This window comes from Perca flavescens, chromosome 2, assembly GCF_004354835.1.
Source record: "Perca flavescens isolate YP-PL-M2 chromosome 2, PFLA_1.0, whole genome shotgun sequence".
NCBI classification, from domain to species: Eukaryota; Metazoa; Chordata; class Actinopteri; order Perciformes; family Percidae; genus Perca; species Perca flavescens.
The window spans coordinates 5792275-5814426 of NC_041332.1; the positions used below are offsets into that span (position 1 = coordinate 5792275).

The following is a 22152-nucleotide window of genomic DNA, read 5'->3' on the forward strand; positions in this document are numbered from 1 at the left end:
CGTCCACCCTCCATCAGGTTGTTAATACATACACAGACAGAGCATATCTATCGACAAAAGATCTTTCAAATTAGATATCAACTTCTCCCATATTAAAATTGTACGTGGCTGAGCATCATTTATTCTTGCTGACGACAATTCTAGGTAAGAAATATCCCAAAACGACCTGAGCCAGTGAACCCTAGAGATATCATGAGATTTCCAACGCTGAACTACTATCTTTTTTAGCTGCTGTTAAACCTGCTAGCCAAACTTTACGAGTTTTCTCTGAAAGACCCTGGCCCTCCTTCTTGAAGGCCGCCTCAAAGCTCTTATTCCTGCCCCCAGGAGCTAGGACGGAGGATGGAGGAGGGATCTCTTGAGGAGCTACGATAGGGGATACACGAGAGCAGCTTTCCCGGAAGCCGTGCAGCTGAAGGATGTTGCTAACTCCGCCAAAACAAATGACGAATTCACGGGACACTTCATCGGAAAGGTCGCCTCATCCCTCTAAAAACCAACCCGATCTCACAGAATTCCGTGAAATGAACACGGATCGCCGAAAATTCCGACACAGCCCCTTAAAGCGCCCATATTCTGCTCATTTTCAGGTTCATAATTGTATTTTACGTTTGTACCAGAATAGGTTTGCATGGTTTAATTTTCAAAAAACACCACAGCTCTCTCTCACTGCTGCAGCTCCTCTTTTCACCCGGTCTCTGTTTTAGCTACAGAGTGAGACCTCTTTTCTTCTGTACTATTTTTTGATTTGATTGCACTCGCACATGCTCAGTAGCTCAGATCGCAGATCATGTCAACTAGCTCCATAGACAGTAAAAGACAGGCTGTTTCTCCGACTTTGGTCAGTTACAAGGCAGGATTAGCTGGGAGACTTCTTCTAAACCAGGGTGCACATAGAAGTAGTTCTTTTGGAGATTATGGGGAACTTGTGTGTGTGTTGTAGCAGTGCTTTGCTATTGAGAATGAGGTAGCATGCTAGCGCTAGTATGCTAACAATTGCGGTTAGCCAGCTTGTTTTGGCTAGTGACGTAGAAAGCCATGCAGATTTTGACCAGTTCATCCGGAGACTGAAGGCAGGACACATTCAGAAACCGTATCTCACTCAGAACACCATGGATGTTTTGTTTTCAAAGTTTGTATGCGTGTGGAAGCACCAGAGACACAAAATAACACCCCAAATCCCAGAAAAGTGATTTTTTTCTTAATATGGGCACTTTAAGTTAAGGAAAAGGGCTGCTAAAAACACATTCCCTTGTTTCCTCGCTCCTCGCATGATTTCCTCCCGTCTCTCCTATGCTTCCTCGGTGAGACAGACAGAGGAAGGGAAGCAAGTGAAGGGAACAGGGATGCAATGTCTTGACCTGGGATGTACCTCTAGAATAATGAACAAGTGAACACAGAAGTGATTTCAGACACAATCAATCTCAGGTTAAAGATCACGTTTTCGAAGACGTTTTCTATTCTTATGTGCACGATATTTACAATAAAATATCACATCTTATCATTCCAGGAATAAGAAGCTTCCTCTGCACTCGATGGGCTTTCTATCAGAGTTTTTGAACATAGCTACGACCACTTATATCACTTCCCCGCTTCCTGCTGTGTGGTGTCAGCGTCGTGCTCGCTGTCATCTGAATAAGTCTCATGATCGTCTGAGTAGTGGTAACTGTCATCTGAATCGTGGTCATCATCATCACCATCATCATCATCTCTACGAGAATCCCTCTCCGAGTGGTGACCGCCGGCGTCCTCGCCATCACGGTGGTTCGGTGAAGTCTTGTCACTCGCTCCTTCCGTTTCGTCTGGATCAGCTTCTGCGTCTTCATCGTCCAGGAAGACCCTTCTGTAGTGAACGGGCTTGTATCCCATGTCTGGCTCCTCTTGTTCGCTGACAAACAGAAGAACACGAACAACAGCTCTGAGTCAGTAACACCCAAGGGGGGTAAGCGAGCATCCGGAAAGTGTACCTCCTATGGGGAGACTCTGATGCTACCAAGCCATCACCTCCCGTTAGCATCCCATTGACTGCCATTCATTTTGGCGCCACTTTGACAGCGAATAATTTACATCTGAAGCGTTTAAAGACTCTATTTGTCCGTTGTTTATTTCTAAAGAAACACGACAATGTATAAAAGGCTCCATTACCTTGTAGCTCACGTTATGGCTCCGTAGCAGACGCTATAAAAATAGGCTAACGATTGGGTCATAACCACGAGACTTACTGTCACACAGTAGAGGAATTACCGTATAGTACAGGAGAAGCTCACAGGCAGTTTGGACTTCCATTAGCTGTTTAGGTTTAATTAGTAATGTTAACTAGCATGTTAGTGATCAGTAATTAGCCTGTGTCTATGTTATCTCCTTACATATACCTACAGTCTCCGTCTCTGTAAGATTGGGAATTATTGAGATTTCTCTTGGCACAGCTACCAGAAGACTTCACACTTTCAGACAGGTTGCTCACGTCACATCTAATCTAATTCACGTCACTGGTCTCCGTCGAAGTCTAAGGCGTCGCTGTGTCCATTATTTTACTGTCTATGGTAACTCCCTCAGGCCCAAAAGCAACGAGACATCATGACTTTGCATAAACATACACGCCACTTTCCTAAAGCCAAGTGGCGTGTTATCTGTACGCATTTTGAGCTATAATACTGCAAGTGGTGTGTATGTTTACATCCGCTGTATACAGCGTAGACATACACGCCACTTGCCGTGTTATCGCCAAGTGGCGTGTTATCGCGAGAAAAAGTGGCGTCGCCACGTGGTGATAACAACGTCACACGTGTGTAAGAAGAAAAAAAAGGTTGGGTTTAGGAAAAGAGACACGATCCCCGTTGTCCTGGGTGACAGTTCTGTGTTTTACCCATCCGTCACCCGAACCAACCTCCGTATTTACTACTCGCTACGGCATTAATTCACACGCAATAGCAAGGTAACGTAGGTCAATGGAGGCCAAACAGTGTGGAAAAACACGCTAAAAAGCGAGTATGCGTCTTGATAACACGCAAATAATGCCATACGAATTGGCGTGTCATACATACGCCACCTTATGAGATCAGTCTGCCAAAAGATGGCTGAACTCTTATTCAGAGGAATCACACCAAACAACTTTCTATACATAGTTTCTTTCTGTAAAAGATGCTTTACAGACAACCAACCAACCAAGCTGCATGGTTAACTTAAGCAACATATTCTTCATTTTCTGTTGCTGAACAAATACAGTACAGGCCAAAAGTTTGGACACACCTTCTCATTCAATGTGTTTCTTTATTTTCATGACTATTTACATTGTAGATTCTCACTGAAGGCATCAAAACTATGAATGAACACATATGGAATTATGTACTTAACAAAAAAGTGTGAAATAACTGAAAACATGTCTTATATTTTAGATTCTTCAAAGTAGCCACCCTTTGCTTTTTTTGATAACTCTGCAAACCCTTGGTGTTCTCTCAATGAGCTTCATGAGGTGGTCACCTGAAATGGTTTTACCTTCACAGGTGTGCTTTGTCAGGGTTAATTAGTGGAAGTTTTTCCCTTATTAATAAAAAAGCAAAGGGTGGCTACTTTGAAGAATCTAAAATATAAGACATGTTTTCAGTTATTTCACACTTTTTTGTTAAGTACATAATTCCATATGTGTTCATTCATAGTTTTGATGCCTTCAGTGAGAATCTACAATGTAAATAGTCATGAAAATAAAAAGGAAACGCATTTGAATGAGAAGGTGTGTCCAAACTTTTGGCCTGTAATGTAGACATTTAGCCCACGAGGGGCTTGTTAATAATCAAATGACGCAGCTTTGCACTGACTACATGAGAATCCCATCTAGGGCAGCAACGACTGATTATTTTCATCGTCGATTAATCTGATTAGTTTCTCTATTATTCTCCTAATCGCCTGAAACATCACAAACACATGTATTTGGCTTGGCTTAAAGCATCAGACTGGCTGAGTCAGTAAACGTGAGTCATCTTTACACATTCACCTCTGTTTGCTGTCAGTGGAAGGGGAGGCTTGGCCTGAAGAGCCTGATTTGACGGCCTTGCTGCTGATAAACTCTTCAGTCAGATCACATCCATGCAGGGCGTCTGTGTAGCGCTTCTCCGCTGCCTGTTTGGCATTCATCTGTCACCAAAGAAAGTTCAGCGAGTCGGTATACAAATTAACGCTCAAATAGTCTCCCAGTGTTGGATTTCATCGGTCTGTGATATTCTTGCACCCCAGCGCTAATGGTAGTGAAATTATGTTGTATTTCATTAACGTTCCATTAAACTGACTCACTTAAGACTGCTATTTCTGACAGTTTCCTATCTCAGGCCCGGTGACAACCAACCAAGTCCCCAAACCCCCCTATCCCACCCCTATTTATTTATTTACAAATGTACATAGGCTTCTGTAACTACACATAGTTACAGCCATATTCTACTGCTCTTCATACTATTCATCCTGCACATACACTTATTCTCACTACTCTTATAATGTTACTGTTTCTTCACTACAATGGTAATGTTACCACACTGCACATAGCTGTACATACTGTACATATCTGTCTATATGGTTCATACTGAATATCCATATTTTATTCTGTTTTTTTTTATAATAATACACTGTATTTATTTATATTATATAAATAATATATTATCTTTACTACTATTATAATGTTACTGCTGCTACATTGCACATATCTGTACATGTTCATACATTATTCTTATTAAATAGCCATATTTATTCTGCTCTTATAAGGTAACTGCTAATACACTGCACACATTTCTATTTAATTTATATTGCTCTAAACCACCTTCTGTAAACCAACTGTACACTACTGTCTACACTGCACTAGATTTCTGTCTATACTTGAATATCACATTGCACTTTTCTGCTCTTTTTACACTTCTGGTTGGACGCAAACTGCATTCCGTTGTCTTTGTACTACTCCGCACAATGACAATAAAGTTGAATCTAATCTATTCTAATCTAATGTGTATAGGTGATAGCAGGCTTTCCAGGTCAATGCTCACTTGTGCAACCTGCTCCAAGAGCAGCGGCCTCCCCTTCACCCTCCGCTTCATCTCTTTAATCTCCTGCTTGTACTCCTTCTTGCGCTGAAGCTCTTGTTTCCTGCAGAGAACACAGAGTTAAGAAGCGTCCCATTTCCTTCAACAGCCCATGGTGTAGTCGTGTTATGGTGCCTTCCATGGCCACAGGTAAGTTGGAATTTACAAGTTCCCAGTGGGAAATTTCAACTGTAACCCCCTCTGAAGTCCGACTCAGAAAGTCAGAGAACCCCATTAACTCCGACCAAAGCCGACCTCAAAATCCGACATGGCTACTCCATGCATCAACAGTAGTGAAAGCTGTAATAATATGCTGTTTATTAACACCTTTGTGTCTCATTAAACCAGCCGTACACACAGTACTGTCCAACTTCCATCGGGGAACATGTCGCTATGGTGTTTGTGTGCACAAATTACAGCCTGACGCGTTGTTATCAACTGGTATCGCTTACAATGGCTAACCTGGCTAAAGCAAACCCCTCTGTGAAATAATGGATAATTTCCGACACGTGCTCTGGCTTCCGACTTCATTTCATTTATTTTTATTTATAAAGGACGATGTACATTAATCAACATGTCTGTGAATGTGCCAGTGTTAGCCAGCTGGCTAATTTTCAACTGTAGTCCTCTGGCCAGATGTTTTCAGACAACAGCAACAGGAAACAGCAAGACGTTAGTACAGTTTTTGTCTTTATAGACAGAAGTCACTAAAGGCGCTGACACACCAACCCGATAATCGGCCGTCGGACAGTCTGGCGAGGTCGGTGACTCGAGTCTGTTCGGTGTGTCCCGTGCCCGTCGTCAGTCGGAGGAGCACGTCGGCCTTCACTTGGGCCGATTTGACGCGTTGAATCGGCCAGTGGGCAGTCGGACTCAATGACCAATTACCGGAAATGGAAAGCGGGATGAGCGTGACGAACGCCTCTCAAAATCTGACGAATTTTTTCCAAACTGACCTTTATCGATCTGAAATGAAGACAGATTCAGCAACTGTACGGCCTGCAGTACAGGCCAAAAGTTTGGACAAGCCTTCTCATTCAATGTGTTTCTTTATTTACATCGTAGATTCTCACTGAAGGCATCAAAACTATGAATGAACACATATGGAATTATGTACTTAACAAAAAAGACATGTTTTCAGTTATTTCACATTTTTTTGTTAAGTACATAATTCCATATGTGTTCATTCATAGTTTTGATGCCTTCAGTGAGAATCTACAATGTAAATAGTCATGAAAATAAATAAAAAAACGCATTGAATGAGAAGGTGTGTCCAAACTTTTGGCCTGTACTGTATATCTCGCTTAAAATGTTTTCAGAATCACGTTTCGGTGAACTATTTTCGTAAAATACGAGATCGTATTCCGAAAGAGCCGCCGTTATGGTCTGGCTTTGAAATTCGGGAGCAGCAGACCAGACCCACGTGATGCATTCGTCCAATCAGCTCCCGGTTTTCATTTTTTGGGGCGACAATACAGAATAGCGCCGCCTGCTGTGAGGGAGAAGTATTACGTCTCGCGCACGCGCAGAACGTACGCTCAAGTCGGTGCCGCTTCGGTGTGTTCAGAGGCACTTTTTGGACCGACTCGGGGAGACTGCCTTTTCTGCCGAGGGTCGGTCGTCGGGTTGGTGTGTCAGAGCCTTAAGACACCAAAAAAGCAGCTACAGCAACAAATAAGCTTTCTCAAGAAGCCATGCAGAGCGACAGGAAGCAGCAAGACATTAGTACAGCTACACTATCCACATTCAGTACGGGAAGCCAAGCTAGCAACACAGAGTTCCCGCAGGTTTCACCAAGTCAAATGTAAGACCTTTTTAAGACCATAATGAATGAAATTTAAGACCTACAATATATCACGCCATCAAAAACAAATTCAGATGTCAGAGTCCGGATTGTCTGAAACAATTCTCTGGTTTCCTCAGTGGCATTATAGGACTGGTGTCTAGATTGACTGCAAAGCAAGTTGCATGATGGGTGTCATTTGTAGTCATAATGCAGCGGATTTTATTTGGACTAGCGACAAAGAACTACAACACCACAGAATTAAAAACAAACATTATGAAGCGCTGCGGGAGCATTAGAGGTAGTGTTGCATAAACGTAAGAAAATTAAGACTTTTTCAAAATGACTTAAGACCTAGAACACAATACTTAAAGGTGCAGTAGGTAAGACTAACTGCATGTCAATCCCTGCTCATGCACACGCATTCATTCTCTGGGGGGAGGGGCTTAGGAGACCGTTTTGGGCTTTGGCGGAAAGGGGGGAGGGATTGAGAAGTTGTTGATGTTCAAATGTTTTGGCTAATTCCTACGGCGCCTTTAAGCAAATTTAAGACTTTTTAAGGCCTGACATTTTGATTGTGAAATTTTTTGAATTTACCTGAATTCTTTGAGTTTGGTCGGGTGCGTCTGTGAGAGAGCCAGGTGGGGGTCGTTGGCCTGGGCACGTTTCACCACCACCCCCTGCAGCTTCTTCTCCCGCTGCTTCTGCTTCTCCCTCCAGCGCTCCTCCTCCTCCTCGGCCTTCCTCCTCTGCTCCAGCACCTTTCTACTCAGGGAGACAATCTGGTCACGGACGCACGAAGCTTCGGATGGGATGGGAACTTCGGGAAGAGGACATGGGTGCAACCAATCAGCTACAGGGGGGGGGGGGTTTCAAAGTGTTTTGGAGCGGGTGTGGGGGTTGTGAGCGCACAGCAGGGGCATGTTGGGAAATGGAGTCCCACAAAAAAATAAATCAGCCTGCAGGGATTTCAAACACAGAAGGCAACTGTTCTTTTCTGTTCTGAGGATGGCTCTACGTCAACTAAAATGGTGGAAGCCTCTGGAGTCCTAAAATGGTACCTCACGGCCTCGTGCCTCTTTTTGGTGGCGTCCGTGACTTTGGTGGGCAGAAACTCCAGGCTGCCGGAGAGGGACGAGCACTGACTCGAGTTTGGCGTACGAGGTGTCCCGGCCGGGCTGACGTACGGCCAGCGGCTCATCCGAGGGCTGCTCTGCTCCTTCTCGATGTCGGCCAGGATGCGTTCGCGGTGCGACGTGATGTGTGACGTCCTCAGCTCGAAGGGTTCGCACGCCGTTGTGGGCTTCACCTCCTTCTGTTTCTCCAGGTGTTTCTGGAAGCGTCGGTAACTGGCGTCGAAGTCGGGCACCTCCTTGTTAATGTGGGGCCTGTGGGAGAAGCTGTCGTCCCCCGCGGCAGCCGCGGCGCTGCCGTCTTTTGTCTTCTTGCGGTCGCTGAGCCGTCGTTCCAGCATGCTGGGAGGCATCGAGGCGCTGTGGAGCATCTCCTGAGCTCTCATCTGGATCTTGATGGACCGATACAGCTGCTCCTCCTTCATCTGTTCGCCGGACGCCGCGGCGTACACTGCCTTGGGCACGGGCTTGGCCTTGAAGGGTTTGACTTTCTCCCGGTCGGACGGCTCTGGCTGCCGATGCAGCTGTTTCTGCTCCTTCTTTTTGCGCTCCCTCTCCAGGAAGCTGAAGGGCTTCTGGACGGCTTGAAGATGCGGATCTTCTCGCTCTTTCATCCGCCGTCGTCTCTCGCCGCGCTCCTGCAGCTCCTCGTAAAGCGGCAGGTGGACGTGGGCCGGCGCGGGGTTGGCTCGGAACTTCTTCTGACACTCTTTCAGTTCTTCCAGCTGCTTTCGCAGCTCTGCGTTCTCCTGCTCGATCTCTGAACGCGTCTTTATGCCGCTCCTTTGCCTGTCAGACTCGCGCAGCATCATCTGGAATGGTTTCGGGACGGTCAATCTGTGTTTCCAATGCTCTCCGTCTTTTTGCCCCTGTCTCCTCTTCCCCTTTCCCTTTCGCGGTCTCCGCTGGTCGGTCGGCAGGCTGTGCATCGAGGAGGACGATAGGTGTGGGTTGTGAAGGGAGACCTTAAAGTCCTGCCACATGTTCTTGATGTGTTCTTCAGGACAAAAAGGCAGGCCTTTCTCCCCATCGTTACAGGCAGCTTCGTCTTCGTCAGAAGAGTCTGAATGTCCGGAGCACCTCCTGAGTTCAACAGCGGAGTGCGACTTCCTCAAACGGCGCGAAGCTGCTGGGCTGCTGTTCGACCACGGGAGTCTAACAGGGAAAATAAATCAATGACTGTTAATATGACATAGCACTTAATACTCAAACTCACCACATCACAATTAAGTCAACTGTGGGGGGAAAAGTTGCCATCTTTAACTGCAATTTGAGCTGACATTTCTAAATCATCTCAAAGGCAATAAATTGCATCTAACGACTATTTTCTATATCTATTAATCTCTCAATCATTTTCTCAATTAATTAAATAATAGAGAGTCCAAAGTGATGCATTCAAATTGCTTATTTATTTAATTAATTTTTAATTAAAGATTTAGATTCTGATTAATCTGGTGTGCTATTAAATGTTGATATACCACCCCCTTTAGGCCAAAATCACGGATTCACATTTGCATCACTGCTCTTTTTTGTTGTCCATTTAGGGCAGTTTTAAAAAATGATCTGTGTTTAGGTCATAACATAAGACCTGGGAAACACAACAGAATTCATCTTGAAGTTCCTCTTAAGATAATCTTGACCAGAAGCCACCCACCTGTGCCTTCCTGTCTCCAGCATCGTCATGTCCAGAGGCTCCATGGCCTGGAGCTGCAGCTTCCGCCGATACATGCTCTCCAGCTCAGCCATGGTGCGCAGGTGTGCCTTCTTCAGCTCCTCCAGCTTGCTGTAGTACTCCTCGTTGGAGAAGAAGATTTGGCTCAGGTCGAGGCGGTCTCCTGCCGCTCTGAAGTCGGTCATCATGAGAGGACCGCCCTTCCCCACGTAGTCCTCGTCACAGAAATCAGAGCCCGAGTCCTCATACTCCAGCTGAAAAGGCCAAAAGTCACGCAAATCTCATTTGCCAATCATTTAAATCTTAAGCAACTTTTTGGCGAGGGAGGCCTCAGTGGGTTTTGTGCTTTGATTTGACGCACACATTATATGACTTATGTAACATGATTTGAAAATGTAGCCTGAAAGTAATATATTTCTTTTTGGAAGCTGCCATTTTATTGTATTTTATGCTAACTGCAGGGCGTTTGTTTATAACCAGCAGGTGTTCTGGAGCAGAGCAGCGCTGCTCGGTGGCTCCTCCAGGACCGGTAAGCCTATTACCGGCAGAGACGTGGGCCATATGGTGGACGCACTAAAGGGCAGCTTACCGGGAAAAGAGCTCAACTGACACACACTCATCCTGCATCAGGTGTCCGACTCTTTTGATTCTCACAATATGATTAGCGTGTTTGTCTTCCCTGAACTGGGACAACAGCTGCAGGATCATGCATGGGAGGAAGAGGAGGAGGAGGAGGAGGAGGAGGAGGAGGAGGAGGAGGTGTGTTGTTGTCCAAATGATAATTAAGAGTTTGGGGATTAAAAACTCAATGACGTGACGTCTGGTCAAGACGGAAGTCCAAAAATAGTCAGGCCCAACAACAACGTTATGCAGGTCAAATCCTCTCCATCCCATGGACTGACCTGAAACTGTCAACAGCCTGTTAATTGGACGAGATGTGTTTCAAAATAAAAGTATACTGGAAAACATTCAAATATTTCAACTCTATAAAGTCAGGATTGTAAATTTGGAAGGGAGGGAAAACACGTTAAATCCAAAAGCAGTATCATTTACTCTTAGTTGATGATTACTCTTGCTATTCAGACGTCTGCCAAGGATCTGTAATGCCAGTTATTATGTAAATTGGTGAAGCCCGTGTCGGCACTTTTTTATTTCATTTATTTTATTTAACCTTTATTTATCCAGGTAAGTTGATTGAGAACAAGTTCTCTATCTCGCACTATTCTCGCACATGTAGGGAACCTGGTGAGTTAACCTGCAACATGTCAGCTGTTTGGACATTCTTCAGCGTGTTTGCAGAAGATAACAAGTTTGGAACATGCAACACCTGCAAAGAGACAGTAGGGCGTGGAGGGACCACACCAAGAACCAGAATCACATCTATGTATGTGTGGTATTGGATGTGAAAAGAAAGAAATGGTTCTAACGTTGCTCTTTAGATGTGTGTGAATGTCCCACACCAGGAGAAATGTATATAGTTCTATTTTATAGTGATCATTATCTGTTCAAAACATGTTCTATTAAAGAAAAGAAAGAAAAGAAATATTTGCGTGTGCTGTAAAGTGGTTAGAAAAAATTTAATCAGAATCGGCTAAAATCGGCATCGGCCGGCCTAACTCAAAGAAAATCAGAAATCGGAATCGGCCGAGAAATTGACTTGCTGAATGGGAAGGTGGGAAGTCGAACTCAATGGCCAATCTGATTGGTGGAGCGCTAACCCGGAAATGATGAGCGGGATGAGCGTGACGAACTCCTCTCAAAATCAGATGAAAATCTTTTAAACTGACCTTTGTCGATCTGAAAAGAAACACGTTTCGGTGAACTATCTTCGTAAAATACAAGATTTGCGTTCGTCCAATCAGCTGCCGGTTTAAATGTTTTGGGGCCACAATACAGATTAGCGCCGCCTGCTGTTATGGAGACGTTTCACGTCTCGTGCACATGCAGAACGTATGCTCAAGTCGGCGTCGCTTCGGTGTGTTCTCCAAGGCACTTTTTTTTGGACCAACTCGGGGAGGCAATCAGGACATGAACTGTTTCACTCGAAAAACTAAATAAAGGTATCTTGGAAAAGATTAAAACTCTTTTACATCAGGACTGTAATATGGAAGGGAGAGAAAACACATCAATGTAATAATCCAAAAGCAGTGTTGTGATTTAACTTAATGAATTGTTGCTTTTATTTTCTTGTTTGCTATTCGCAAAGTCGGATTTGAACCCGGGCCGCTGATGCTACTGGGTGAACTAGATTTTAAATTTTATAGCATTTGAAAAACAAGTTTCAATGGTTTCAAAACAGCCTCCTGACTAAACTTTGACATGTACCAGTCTGTGATTCACTCGACATCCTCTGATCTTAACTATTATGCAAAATAATCCATAATTTCTGCTTTTTTTAAACTAAAAAAATAGGTATAATGTCATTTAAACTAGGTTTATTGACCATGAATTTTAAAAAGTGACAAAAAAGTGACAAAAAAGTAACAAAAAAGTGACAAAAAAGCATCAAAAGCTTTGAAAAAGTGCCAAAAACTTTGGAAAAAGCGACAAAAATTGTTAATTTTCAATTTAGACCCGGAAGGAAGACAAAGGTTACATTAGATGTAAATTACTTTAGTACATCATCTGTGGCATTTGGGAGGATTATTCTAGTCTAATCTTTTGTCTATGTTTGCAGAGCTTAAAATGTTTGTTTTTTTGACATAATTCAAACTTCCCAAGGCCAATGTTTAAATCTCACTAGCAGCTGTTTTAGAAGACAGATTTAATTACATTCATTTCATTTGGCACTACAACAAAAAACACCATATTTTTGTTGTACTGCATGTTGCTGCAGGTCCTCTTTTCACCCTGTGTGTTGAGCTCTCTGTTTTAGCTACTGAGTGAGACATCGCACTTCTGTCCCATCTTTGTTGGGAGTTGCACATGCTCAGTGGCTAGGTAAGGACTACTAGCCAGTCAGAAGCAGAGTATGAGGGCGTGCCCTGACAGTAGCTAGGTAAGGACTACTAGCCAGTCAGAAGCAGAGTATGAGGGCGTGTCATGCTAGCAGCTAGGTGAGCATTATAACGTGTTACAAAGTGAGCCACGTTGGTCTCTGAAGTAAAGGCTGGACTACAATAGAGCTGTTTGGAGCAGTTGGTGAACAGTGTTTTCTGTTGGAGATGGTAAGTCCCTTTGGGGGGGGGGCTTTGGGCTTTTTCACTTTGTAAACCTGCTCAAAAAAAGATATATAACACAATAAAGGAAAGGTGAAAAGCCAAAAAGCATAAAATATGAGCACTAAGTCACCAGACTTTGAGTTAGACCTAACTTAGTCGGGACTAATATGTATCAGTAAAAAGTTTGAAGGTGTTTTAAACTAAACGTTACTCAGACCCTTTACTTAGGTAAAAGTATGAATACCATAGTCTAAAAGTACTTAGTTAGAAGTTAAAGTCCTGAATTCAAAATGTTAATTAGGCTTAGAAAAAGTACATCAGTATTATTAGCTGAATGTACCTTAAGTATCAAAAGTAAAAGTACTTCCTCACCCCACAATTAATACCAGTGGTGGAAGAAGTACTAAAGTAAAAGTAGAATTAACGTAGTCTATAAATACTTTATTACAAGCAGGCCTATAATAAAAGTAACAAAAGTACTCATTATGCAGAATGGCTCCTTTCAAAGTTAGCTATATATTATTATAGAATATATTGTTTTATCACTAATGAATGAGACCATTTTAATGTAGTACTTTGTCAATATGAAGCCAATTTTAGATACTTTGTATACTTTTGTGTGGATAAGTAGTAACGTTACTGTATCATATTATGTAAGCATATCAGGTTTGTAAATTAAGAAGTAGCCTACATTTCCCTCTGAAATGTAGCTATTGGAGTCAAATAGAAGTATAAAGTAGCATAACATGAAAGTACAAGTACCAAAGTTAATCAGGGTTAATACCAGTGGTGTAGCTAGTCTAATGTATTGTAGTGGGTGTACTGTATATGTATAGCTTTATATATATGGGCCAAAATGTTACCTTAGTGCAGGGCTCTTCAACGATTTTTAAGCCAAGGACCCATTAACCCATGAAAGAGAGATGGACTGGGACCCCCTACTACTGCACATATAAAATTAAGTTTAATATTCAACTAGGCCTACAATAATGTGTAGAGCGGCCTAAAGCCTTTATACATACCTTTTAGTGCATAGAATACTAAGCTATTAAAATATTAATTGTTGGCATCATTTTAATAAATCATCTTTTATGAGGCACAGTGAATCATTAGGATGAACTGTATCTGTGGGTGGCTCTTAGTGACTACCTTACCTAGAGGCCAGTAAGCCTATCGCCAATGGGGATTTATATTTGCTAATAATATGTGGGAATTATTTTTAGACATTTAAATTTTAAAAAAAATTGTTGAAGATCTCTGCCTTAATGGGTATACCTGCGTCTAACGTCGCTAGACTACACCACTGGTTAATACGGAGTAATGCGGTTGGTATCGTCTTTAACGTTACCTCCTTCTCGTAGTCCCGGTTGTCCATGAGACTTGTAGCCGAGCACGGCAGCACTCTCTCCCGCTCGTAAGACGCTAACGGCGCCTTGGTGTGCGGGTCAACCGGAGTTTTCAAACACGACGTGACCATAACGTTTGTCCGGTGGGCGTTCGCCATGGCGGTGCCGTTTTCAGTTAAAAATACAAATACGTGTTACAAAAATCCGGTATTTTTGGGATAGGCCTAAAAGGTCAGTAGTCGCTGTCCGTGAGCTAAAGCGTCGGTAAACCGGCAGCAGGTGTTCTCCTTAGCAACGGAGCCGCTTGGTTGGTAAGGAAATGACGGAGTGTAACAGGAAACGAAAAGCTGTGGGTTCCCTTCAAAATAAAAGCACAACTATCCAATATATCGATGAAGTGGTTTTCTTCTGACTTCCACTGGAGACAACTTGAGAAAACATAATTACACAGATAAATTCAAATGTTGAGGCATATTTGATCAGTTTGTCTATTCTGTCTATTTGTTCAGTTTAGTGTTTTAAAAGAAAATGCTTTTATTTTCTTGTGTGCCATTCGTGTTTAGGTTTGCTACTCAGACATTTGCCAAGAATTTGTGATTTCATCAATATACAAACATTTTGAGTAAATGGCCTAAAAGCTGTCAGAATAAAACAATGAATAATGTTTTCACTAAACCAAAAACAAGAAATCCATATGGAAAAGATGAAAGCACATTCTGCGTAGATCCAAAAACTTTAAAATGCAGCAAATTTAAAAAAGGTGTTTAAAATCCTCTGAAAGAGCATTAGGACCATGATTAGGACCATCAAAACTGGAGCAAAAGAATCACACGGGCAACAGCTGGAGTGTCAACAAAAAAAAAGAAGCCTTTTTATTAAATTATGCAACGTAACAACTACAGCGGAAATGTGAACAGACAGACGTTGACAGAGTCCTCTGATCCCTCGCAGTACGAGCAGGCTTAGTGGACAGAACTCACGGGACAGACTCAATTTATCGGGTGTTCACCTGTTAACGAGACAAAAACAGACTTAACCATGACCTCAGTCTCCGCAAAATCGTGAATATAGACTCAGAGCAGCTGGCTGAAAATAAATCCATTTTAAAATCCAATTTAATCCACAGTTTCAGGGGTTACTAGTCTTACCACGTCGTCGATCTTGAGGATGCTGCGAACCGTCTCTGTGGAAAGAGTCAGAGCACTGATGGAGACCAGTAGAGGCTGCACCACCAGCTCCTCCAGGATGTTGGAGATTCCTCCCTGTGAGTGAGACAGACCGAGTTCACCAGTTAGGTTGTTGTTATATGACCTGTATTTTTAGATATACATATCCATTTGTTTCTCTGTAATATATTGTAAAGTAGTGGCAGGACTACATAAGCATTATGCTTCTGCCTGCCCTTTCTCGGACTCATGGAATCAGACTGATTCATCAGTTTATGTTTTTATCGGATTTCTTTCTTTTCTCACAGTAGGTTTCTTCAAGATAAATAAAAAAAAAAAAAAAACAGCCAGTCACATTAGTCTTGATAAAGCAAAGGAAAACATTAATGACAAAGGAGGATGAACAGCCTATTGGGAAGTGTGTGGTGGAGAGTCCTAATGCTGCAGAATCATCACAAGTAATTTACCTTTGGAAAAGATTAATATAGTTTTATTATTTCTAGATCACAATTGAATGTGATATGCAATTCAACATGGCTTTCTTATTATAAACCAGCAATAAATACATCGCGAAAGGCTGCGACATGTCACGAAAGACAGAGAATTGTTGTATTAGTTAGAAAACTGCACTTTAAAATGCAACTAATCCTTTTTATTATTGGGGCTTTTTATATTCAATTCAATGTTTTAAATTTGTTAACCCGGAAATTATTTAGTTTCGTTTGTTTTAAATTCAACGAGCAGTTTGTTGTATTTTAGCAGAATACTGAAAACCGCAGAACCGAGAACACTTTAATATCCGTTTTATTTATCTCAAGTAATATCGTTATCGCGATATTCAACGACGTTATCGCATATTTTCCTCACATTGCGCAGCCCTATTCAGTTCCGTCTTCACTTCGTTACTTCATGAACGCCACCATGTAATGAAAGCGGAGGAGGAGGAGGGGCAGACCTTGCGGACGTTGATGCCGGCCATCTTGTCTCCCTGAGCGTGCCGGTTGCGGAGCTCCGTCACCGTGGAGATGGGGTTCAGGCCGGCGTTCTCAGCCAGCGTCGAGGGGATCACCTCGAGGGCGTCGGCGTACGCCCGCACACAGTAGGCCTCCATGCCGGCCAGAGTGCGCGAGTACTCCGCCAGACGCACGGCCAGCTCGATCTCTGGAGCACCGCCACCAGCTATCAGAGCCCTGAGGGGACGAGGAGATAGGAGAAGGAAGAAAGGTTACTGAAGATCAGGGCTGTCCTCGACTAAAGATATTCTTAGTCGACTAACACTTATAGGATTTTGTCGACTAATCGATTAGTTGATTTAATTGACAGAGCTGTGAGCTTTGAGAGGTGGTTAAGACTAGAAAAGCACAATATAAATGTAGTTAATTAACCATCTGTAAAACTGAGTTTCTCCACAATTAATCCTGCAAAAGCACCACTTTAAATCTTGTGTTTATCATAAATGTGCTCAGAAGTTTCTTGGAAATGAGTAATTAAGCATGAATAAGCATAAAAAATGACTAATCAACTAAAGAAATCTTAGTTGACTAAGACCAAAACGACCGATTAGTCGACTAAGAGGTGGCAGCCCTATTGAAGACGCATCAATAATTATACGATATTGTCAACATTGTGTACGCAAAAGGAAAGCCCGCTAATGGCTAAACCTGGGAACGCGGTGACGGCCGCTACAACAAAGTCCAACGAGTCAAGAAACACAAGCCGTCAGATAGGACTGTGCAATTAATCGAAATTGCCACAGTGATAATGATTTTGGCTCCCAATGATCACAAAAACAGAATAACCGAGAAAAACAATTATTTAGCTCATTACGTTTTGCAAGTAAACTCTTATTTTCTCTCGTGTTCTGAATGAAAAAATAAAGTTTTAATAGGAAAAGTATTAAAAAGGCAAATTTCACAGATATGTTTTTTTTTTTTACACTGTTGATTTATTGAACTTTTTCCACTGTTTTTTTTTAAGTTCAATAATTGCAACATCTTTCGAGAAGTTAACGAGTAATCGTGTTAAATTATCGTGATTTCAATATTGACCAAAATAAATCGTGATTATATTTTTTTTTCCATAATCGAGCAGCCCTAACGTCAGATGGCCACACAGGTTGTAAACGCACAAATTGATGCGTAACGTATCAATCCCCCAATACACAAGAAAAGTGTGTTCTCACAGAATATGGGGATGCACCAATTTATCGGCAGAACATCGGTATCGGCCGATATTTGCCCCTATGACTGCCGTAGGCCTATCTGCAAATAAGACAGCATTCACCGATGGGGTGGTCGATGTTTACGTGTTGATTTGTTGCGCTGAGAATACAGTCTCCCCGACAGAAAAGGTTTAACAACAAAATGTTGATATTTGCTAAAATGTAAATTTTAAACAACGATATTGGCCCAAAATGTCATCGGTGCATCCCTAATTGTGTACAGTAGGTCAAAGTTGAAGCAGGAAGGGAGTAGGTTTAAAAACGGACAGTTTTGGGTAATCATTTTACAGTTTGTCTTTCAAATAAGTTTGACTAACCTGGGTGGTTGGTTTGTCGTTTCTTGACCCGTCAAACTTTTAAGAGATGTCACTTTGTTACCAAATCTTAGAAATTAATCCTTAATAATGTTATTACTGATAAGAAAAATGGAAATGGTCTTAAAAGAAGTTGACAGAGTCATATCCCTGAGTGATTTGTGGATTTTCTGTACATTTAATGTTCTGGAAAAAAAACGTTGAAATAATTTCCTGGATATGTAATACATGTGTGAGAGCTCCCCGGCCAAGTTGCGAGACAACCACGGCCGAATTAAAAAAAGGTGAGCTGTCAACATTACTGTTCCTCCATTTCTTACGCTCCTGCAGGATGAACAAATGCAAGAGCGCCTTTGTAGGAGGGAATCTGTGCCTGAACTCTGAATGGGTTTGGATTTTATCTCAGTATAAGCAGTGAGGAATGTTATTTTTGTGTGAAATTAACTCTGCAGAAATGACCGACCTTTGCTTGACCAGGCAGCGGATAACACACAGCGCATCGTGGATAGAGCGCTCGGCCTCCTCGATCACCAGCTTGTTGGAGCCGCGAACCACGATGCTCACCGTCTTCCCGGGGCTGGTACAGCCGGTGATCTGCAGAGGAGCAACGCCAAACATTTACCGCCAGGCATGACATCCACAGTGTCTGAACATTCAGCTTCTCAACACTGGAGACGTACATAGGGTTACTGATCTGAAAACTGCCCAAAAAAAAATAAATCACCAGAGATCGTCCCAGATCTGAGTGCAAAGACTGGGCCCGTTGCGTACCTTGACCAGCTTGCCGGAGCCGTCCAGGTTGACCTCCTCCGCCAGCTCGGCCGTGCCGAGTATCTCTGCAGTGAAGTGGTCGATGTGGGCGATGGGCTTGGTGCCTAGAGTCTGGAGGGGAGAAGTTGTATTTTGTCATACAAGGAGTTTCTTTGCAAAAGAGAAATGTCCTAGTTGCCCATTATTGTTCCACGTAGGAGTCTGCGACGGCCCAGGGCCTGTCGTTCATGTGTACTGTGGTTGGTCTTGTCAACGTGCAGGTGTAGCGGAGGAGATAATGAGATGACAGTGATCACCTGGCCGGTCCTCCCCGGCTACTTAACCCCGCCTGCCCCGAGACCAGGTGGCAGCATTCCCCCGACAGCGCACCTGCATGATTTCTCTCCGTTTCCTTTTCCCTTTAGTTAACTACTGACAACATGCACCTCACATTCTCCACTACATCCACACACCCTCATTCACCACCGATACTGACAATCACACTTCATCTTGCTCTTGTTTGCATCATTATTTAATAAAAGCTCACTTTATCATAGTTCCGTTACTGTGCATCTCCCTCTTTTGTTGGGGCCTGTGAGCCGGTCGTAACAGAGTCAAACAGAACCAAATATAAATGAAGACCCAGACGAGGTCGCCTAAAGTCAAATGTTTACTCACGAGTTTAAATGTCCACCTGGCTAAGAAGTTTTTAATAAATTTACAAGCAAATAATATTATAATAATAATAATTAGCAGAGTTCACTATGAAGTCCTTGGCTAACTTGGAAGCCATTATTCATTTTATCAAGGCCAAAACTACTTGGGTTCTCATCTACAAGCCAAACTAACATGACAAATATCTACTCTTAATACCAAAATAAAAAGAAATATCAGTACTTTAGAGAGTGATGGAAGTAGGGCTGCTCCCTCTTAGTCGATTAGTCGACTAATCGGTCGTTTTGGTCTTAGTCAACTTAGATTTCTTTAGTCGATTAGTCATGTTTTATGCTTTTTTTCATGCTGAATGACTTATTTCCAAGGAATGTACGAGCACATCTCTGGTAAACAAGAATTAAAGTGGTGCTTTTAGCATGACTCTTTGCGGAGAAACTCAGATTTACAGTTATGTCGATTAAATCAACTAATCGATTAGTCGATACAATTGAATGAGTGTTAGTCGACTAATTTCTTCAAATCGAGCACAGCACTAGATGGAAGGGTCTTAACATTAACAACAGCTGTGAATATTTCGATGACGCTCACCTTGCAGATGAACTCAATGTCCTCCCTCTCGATCTCCTTCACCACCATGATCTTCATTTTGTTGAGGAAGTGCAGTGCGAGGTCGCTCAAAGCGTCCCTGTGAAAAGGAGCGTTTGTTGTTAGTGGGAATATCCAATAGATGCCAGTATCTGCTCTGGGGTTAGTGGTGTTTGTGTACCTGAGGATGGACTTCTGGATGAGCAGCACGTTGCAGCCGGCCTTCTTGATCTGTTTCACCATGTTGAGGATGTAAGCGCGCTCCTCGCGCAGGACCCGGTCCATCTGGGCGTAGTCCGACACCACGATCTGGTTGTCCATCTACACACACACACACCACACACACCACACACACACACACACACACACACACACACACACACACACACACACACACACACACACACACACACACACACACACACACACACACACACACACACACACACACACACACACACACACACACACACACACACACACTTTGTCAGCTGCTAGAAGAGAGAAGTTAAAAACCGGGAATGCTTTAAATCAAAGCTTATAAAGTAATATTTTTTGGAATAGCTTTGATTGATGGGAACATGACACTTTTTTGGAAATTAATCTGGAACAGCACAGTATGTTGAAAAGTGTGCCAAGAGAACTTTATGCTATAATTCAGTTCAGTTTCCTCTGTTGATTTTGTAGCGGCGGCCCGCCATGGCAAAATTTCGGCCGCTACGTTATCGTAAATACGGCAGACGCACAACGTAGTCGCGGTTGCCTTTTAAATGATCCTGCCGACATAATGCAATTTAACAACAAGTAGAACTATTCAGGGGTTATTGGGCCTGTCCAGTTTAACTCCACAAACTGTTGTGTTGATGGAGTTTATTGTCAAAACGTTCGATTTCTTCCGAGTCGACTATTAAACGAACAGCTCCTACAAAAACATCACCGCGGTGGGTCCGTTCTAATTAATTTTGTAGACCTATTGTAGATGTTAAGTGTCCTATAGTTCCTCACAAAATACAGTTCAATCACAATTGAAGATATGCCTCATTGTGTGTGAATAGCTAAATAAATATTTTTTTTGTGTTGCAGCTAAGTGTCAGTTCCGCTACACACGTAAAACATTTGCCGGCGGTGCGCGGGGCTTTGCAAAGGTGAAACTGTAAGACACGACGACGATTCAGTATCATAACTCAGTGGAAGCATATTGTGATGATGTGATCATTTTGCGTGATTGTTTGTGTGAAGAGTTCTGCACAACCATGAATCTCAATTCTAGGACCAGGGGTTAAAATAATCTTTGTTTGAGTGATCCGACATTGATTAATAAAACCCTGAAATTGTTCCTTTAATATCTTAATTATGTGAAAATAATGTTTGAAAAATTGAGGGTTGTTTCTTGCTTGTACAATTCAAAGTAATGTTCTCTTAAAAGCTCTTTTATATCCAACAAAACTGGTGCTGTAACTTAAATTTCCCTAAGCGAAAAAGGTATTTGAATTGGGACCTTGAAATCACTGGCTAATCCCAGCCCTACTCAATTTATTGCAGTGAAGATCACTTTGATTGTGATTTTGTCTCTTTTGTACAAAAAGAGACAGACCACAGTAAAAACACATATCCAACATCAAAAAAAGACAGAAAAGCAGTTATTTCTCCTCTGAGATGAGATTTATAAAAAGTGACTCACGTCAGTTTTGGGAGGGGACAGGCAGAACTGGATGAGGCCGATCTTGGCCTTCTCCACACGGGACACGCCGGTGTTGGAGATCCTCTGAGTCAGCACCAGGCCGTCCACCAGCTCACAGTCATCGATGGTCCCTCTAAAAAAAACAACAACGCAAAGACACAAGGAGGGGAAAGCCAGATCAAATCTTTGAATGCAGGAAGGAGTGGCTCCAAAAATAAAAGTCCCGAATTACTTCAATAACGCAGAGTACCCTGGGATCGTTACAGCTCCAGAACCAGCTGGATCCCAGCGCTCACTTCACCCTCTCTTCCCTGAATATGAACTTCTGCCATCAGGCAGAAGATTCCGTGTGCCAAGATGTAAAACAAGCAGACTAAAGTTATCATTTATTCCAACTTCCGTCAAGCTGCTGAACTCCAATAGTAAATCTTAGTCCAGCAGAGCAGGGGTGCCGTAAATACCCCAGCCATTTTTGCACTTTGCACTTAAATTATTACAGTTAATTCTCAGGATGTTGTGCTTTCTGTGCTGTCATGTGTGTCCTTTTTGTCTTTTGTGTCCTTGTGTCTCAGGACGCTGTGCTGATCTCACTTTTATGTTGATTT

At 42.6% G+C, this 22152-nt stretch overlaps 2 protein-coding genes across 2 annotated transcripts in view; both read right to left on the bottom strand.

The window, feature by feature from the left end:
* Nucleotides 1-1241: 1241 nt before the first annotated feature.
* On the bottom strand, nt 1242-14453 carry fam161a (FAM161 centrosomal protein A). The gene is made up of 7 exons (XM_028605977.1): nt 14158-14453; nt 9631-9902; nt 7862-9131; nt 7441-7700; nt 5025-5124; nt 3992-4131; nt 1242-1888 (listed from the first exon to the last, which is right to left on the bottom strand). Exons 1-7 carry the CDS (start codon nt 14311-14313, stop codon nt 1582-1584), a joined length of 2505 nt encoding a protein of 834 aa, XP_028461778.1. The 5' UTR covers nt 14314-14453; the 3' UTR covers nt 1242-1581.
* A 544-nt stretch (nt 14454-14997) lies between these two features.
* The window catches only part of cct4 (chaperonin containing TCP1, subunit 4 (delta)), an 11994-nt gene continuing 4839 nt past the window's right edge, over nt 14998-22152 (bottom strand). Inside the window, exons 6-13 of the mRNA XM_028568415.1 lie at nt 21548-21680; nt 20048-20187; nt 19870-19966; nt 18628-18738; nt 18320-18450; nt 16277-16511; nt 15304-15417; nt 14998-15164 (exon numbers count right to left, since the gene is read on the bottom strand). Of these exons, the coding sequence (XP_028424216.1) occupies nt 15150-15164; nt 15304-15417; nt 16277-16511; nt 18320-18450; nt 18628-18738; nt 19870-19966; nt 20048-20187; nt 21548-21680 (976 nt within the window). The 3' untranslated portion in view covers nt 14998-15149. The remainder of the gene's footprint in view (nt 15165-15303; nt 15418-16276; nt 16512-18319; nt 18451-18627; nt 18739-19869; nt 19967-20047; nt 20188-21547; nt 21681-22152) is intronic.